The sequence below is a fragment of the Impatiens glandulifera genome, unplaced genomic scaffold (assembly GCF_907164915.1).
Source record: "Impatiens glandulifera unplaced genomic scaffold, dImpGla2.1, whole genome shotgun sequence".
NCBI lineage: Eukaryota > Viridiplantae > Streptophyta > Magnoliopsida > Ericales > Balsaminaceae > Impatiens > Impatiens glandulifera.
Window position 1 is genome coordinate 79299 of NW_025919456.1, and position 2849 is coordinate 82147.

Genomic DNA, 2849 nt, shown 5'->3' on the forward strand with positions numbered 1-2849 from the left:
TTTAAAAAAGAATAAAATTTAAAAGAATATAAAAAAAAAATCACATGCTTTCTCTCTCTCTATAGTGTTAGATGAATCTTCCTACCAGGTTCCGTGTTGGGTTGACCCACCAAGCAACCTCTCAAATAGTCAAATATACATATCTATAAAAACTAAAACTAAAATAAAATAAAATAAAATAAAACAAAAAACAACATACAAATTGTAATAACAGAATACTTTTTTTTATAATAAATTTATTAAAATAATAATTTATAACAAGTGGCATCCCATACAAGACTCTTTCCTATATATACACTACTTTCATTTCCATAACCCTTCAAATCAAACACACAATCACTCTCTTTCTCTCTCTACAATTATCTCATCACTACTCTCTCTCTAGGATTAAACCCTAAAACGCCATGGATGTAACTTCAACAGATGAAAGTAGCACCACCACCACAACCACCGTCTCTCTCTCAATCGCACCACCGTCACCTCCGACCGCCGCCGTCAACAAACCAATTCCTCAAACCCTATGTAGATTAGGCAGCGGCGCAAGCGTAGTACTCGACGCCATTGAAGTCGGATCCGCCGAAGCCGATTCAGGTCGGAAACTCCCATCATCTAGGTTCAAAGGTGTGGTTCCACAACCAAATGGAAGATGGGGAGCTCAGATTTACGAGAAACATCAAAGGGTTTGGCTAGGTACGTTCAACGAAGAAGAAGAAGCCGCTAGAGCCTACGATATCGCTGCCCAGCGTTTCCGTGGACGCGACGCTGTTACTAATTTCAAACCCTTAACAGATTCTGAATACGATGAATCTGAATCTCTCTTTCTCGGTTCTCATTCAAAAGCAGAGATTGTTGATATGTTACGTAAACATACTTATTCCGATGAACTCGAACAGAGCCGCCGTAGCTCCGGCGGCGCCGCCGCCGGAGAAAGGAGGCATCGGAACCTTGTTAACAACGTTATGAACGGTGGGTTTTTCGGAAACGGACCTAAATCGACGGAAGCTTTGTTTGAGAAAACGGTAACTCCGAGTGATGTCGGGAAATTGAATCGATTGGTGATACCGAAACAGCACGCTGAGAAACATTTTCCGTTACAGAATGGTACGGTTTCTGTCGCCGTACAGAAAGGTTTGCTTTTGAATTTCAAGGATAGTTCCGGTAAGGTATGGAGATTTCGTTATTCATATTGGAATAGTAGTCAGAGTTATGTTTTGACTAAAGGGTGGAGTCGATTTGTGAAAGAGAAGAATCTTGCCGCCGGCGATGTTGTTAGTTTTCACCGGTCAATTTCCGGCGAGAAACAGCTTTTTATTGATTGGAAATCCCGTACAAATCCTGCCCCTGCCCCTGCCGTTAATAACAGCAACATTGTAAGCTTTAATCAACCATCTGTTTCTATGGTTAGGTTATTTGGAGTAAACATTGTTGCAGTTGATAGCAGCAATACTGAAAATGGAAATGGAAAGAGATTGAGAGAGATGGAGGTATTAACAATGGAGTGTAGTAAGAAGACAAGGGTAATTGGGGCATTGTAACATGTGATTACTTAATTAATTATTTAGTTGTAATTTTCTTTGTTGTTTTTTTGGGTTAAATATATGTTAAAGAGATGAATCTCTGTAGTTAAATTAGTTGTCAACTGTAAATTACAGTAGAGAGAGAAAGCAAAAAAGATGTAAGGGGGATGAATGAGGAAGATGAAAGCTTAGTTGGAAAGAGAAAAAAAAAGATTTCAAATTAATAGAATATTTCCAATTTATTTTCTTAATACCTTGTTTGTTCTTTGATTGTTTTATATGAATTTTGGGTAAATTTTTTGTTTTATTTAAAGTTTAATAATCATTTTAGTTTTTATTTAAAAGAGGAGAAAAAGGGTATTTGGGTAAATAAAGAAATAATGTTTGGTTTTTTTATAAAATAAATAAATAATATATCAAACAAGCTCCTACATAAATAAGAGCATGTTTGATTTTTATGTTTTATTTGAGTTTTGAATAAAAAATAATTTGAATTTTTTTTTAAAGTTTAATAACTATTTTACTTTTAAATAAATGGATAAAAAAAAAGAAGATAATAAATAATGTAATAGATGATGTGAAAAAATAAAAATATTGAGTTTTGAATAAAAAATTAATATTAAACAAGTTGTTATTATATATTTTAAAATAAATTTATAATTTCAAATCCAGATCCAGATAAACCAATTATCTAAGGTTTATCATGATTATTTAATTTGATAGTTATTTATTAAGAGATGTGTTTGATTGAGTTTAATAGAATTAAATTATGAATAAGGTGAATCAAACGACACCTAATATAGGTTTATGTTTGGTTTGATTCTATGTATAGGAATCTGGTTACTTTCCCAAAATATCTTAAATTTGTTGAAAGGTGAGTACTGTGTGAGAGAGAGAGGCAGATACATGTTCATAGTTTCATTAGTTAATGCTATATTACTATTTATATCTACAGACTATTTAACAATGTTTGTGATAAATTTATGTTTATAGTCTTTTACATTTATTATAATGTTTGATATTTCCAAAGTTTCTTATCATCAGTTTTCAAAAACAATATTTATTTGGTTAGAACACCTCATTTTATTTCTTTTGTAGTGTGACTTTTTTTTTTTTTTTTTTTTTTAATTAAACAGTTAGTTTGAAAATACACTCACCCAATCAATTAGACGAGCAGAATTTGTCTTTAACAGAGGACGGTTAGTTCAATGCTACATGTATAGGTAGTGCGTGTATCCACTAAGTCAGCGATACATTTATAAAGAGAAAAAAAAAATCAATAAATGAAAATAGTGATGCTTCACTTTTATGTCTAGGTGAGTGTGATATATA

General features: G+C 32.6%; 1 protein-coding gene across 1 annotated transcript; it reads left to right on the top strand.

Moving 5' to 3' along the window:
- The first annotated feature begins 322 nt into the window (after positions 1-322).
- LOC124917962 (AP2/ERF and B3 domain-containing transcription factor RAV1-like) lies at positions 323-1768 on the top strand. The gene has a single exon (XM_047458227.1). It carries the CDS (start codon positions 405-407, stop codon positions 1533-1535), a length of 1131 nt encoding a protein of 376 aa, XP_047314183.1. The 5' UTR covers positions 323-404; the 3' UTR covers positions 1536-1768.
- The last annotated feature ends 1081 nt before the right edge of the window (positions 1769-2849 follow it).

Coding starts and splice junctions, on each gene's coding strand:
- LOC124917962 (XM_047458227.1), top strand. CDS start 405: ATGGATGTAACTTCAACAGATGAAAGTAGCACCACCACCACAACCACC.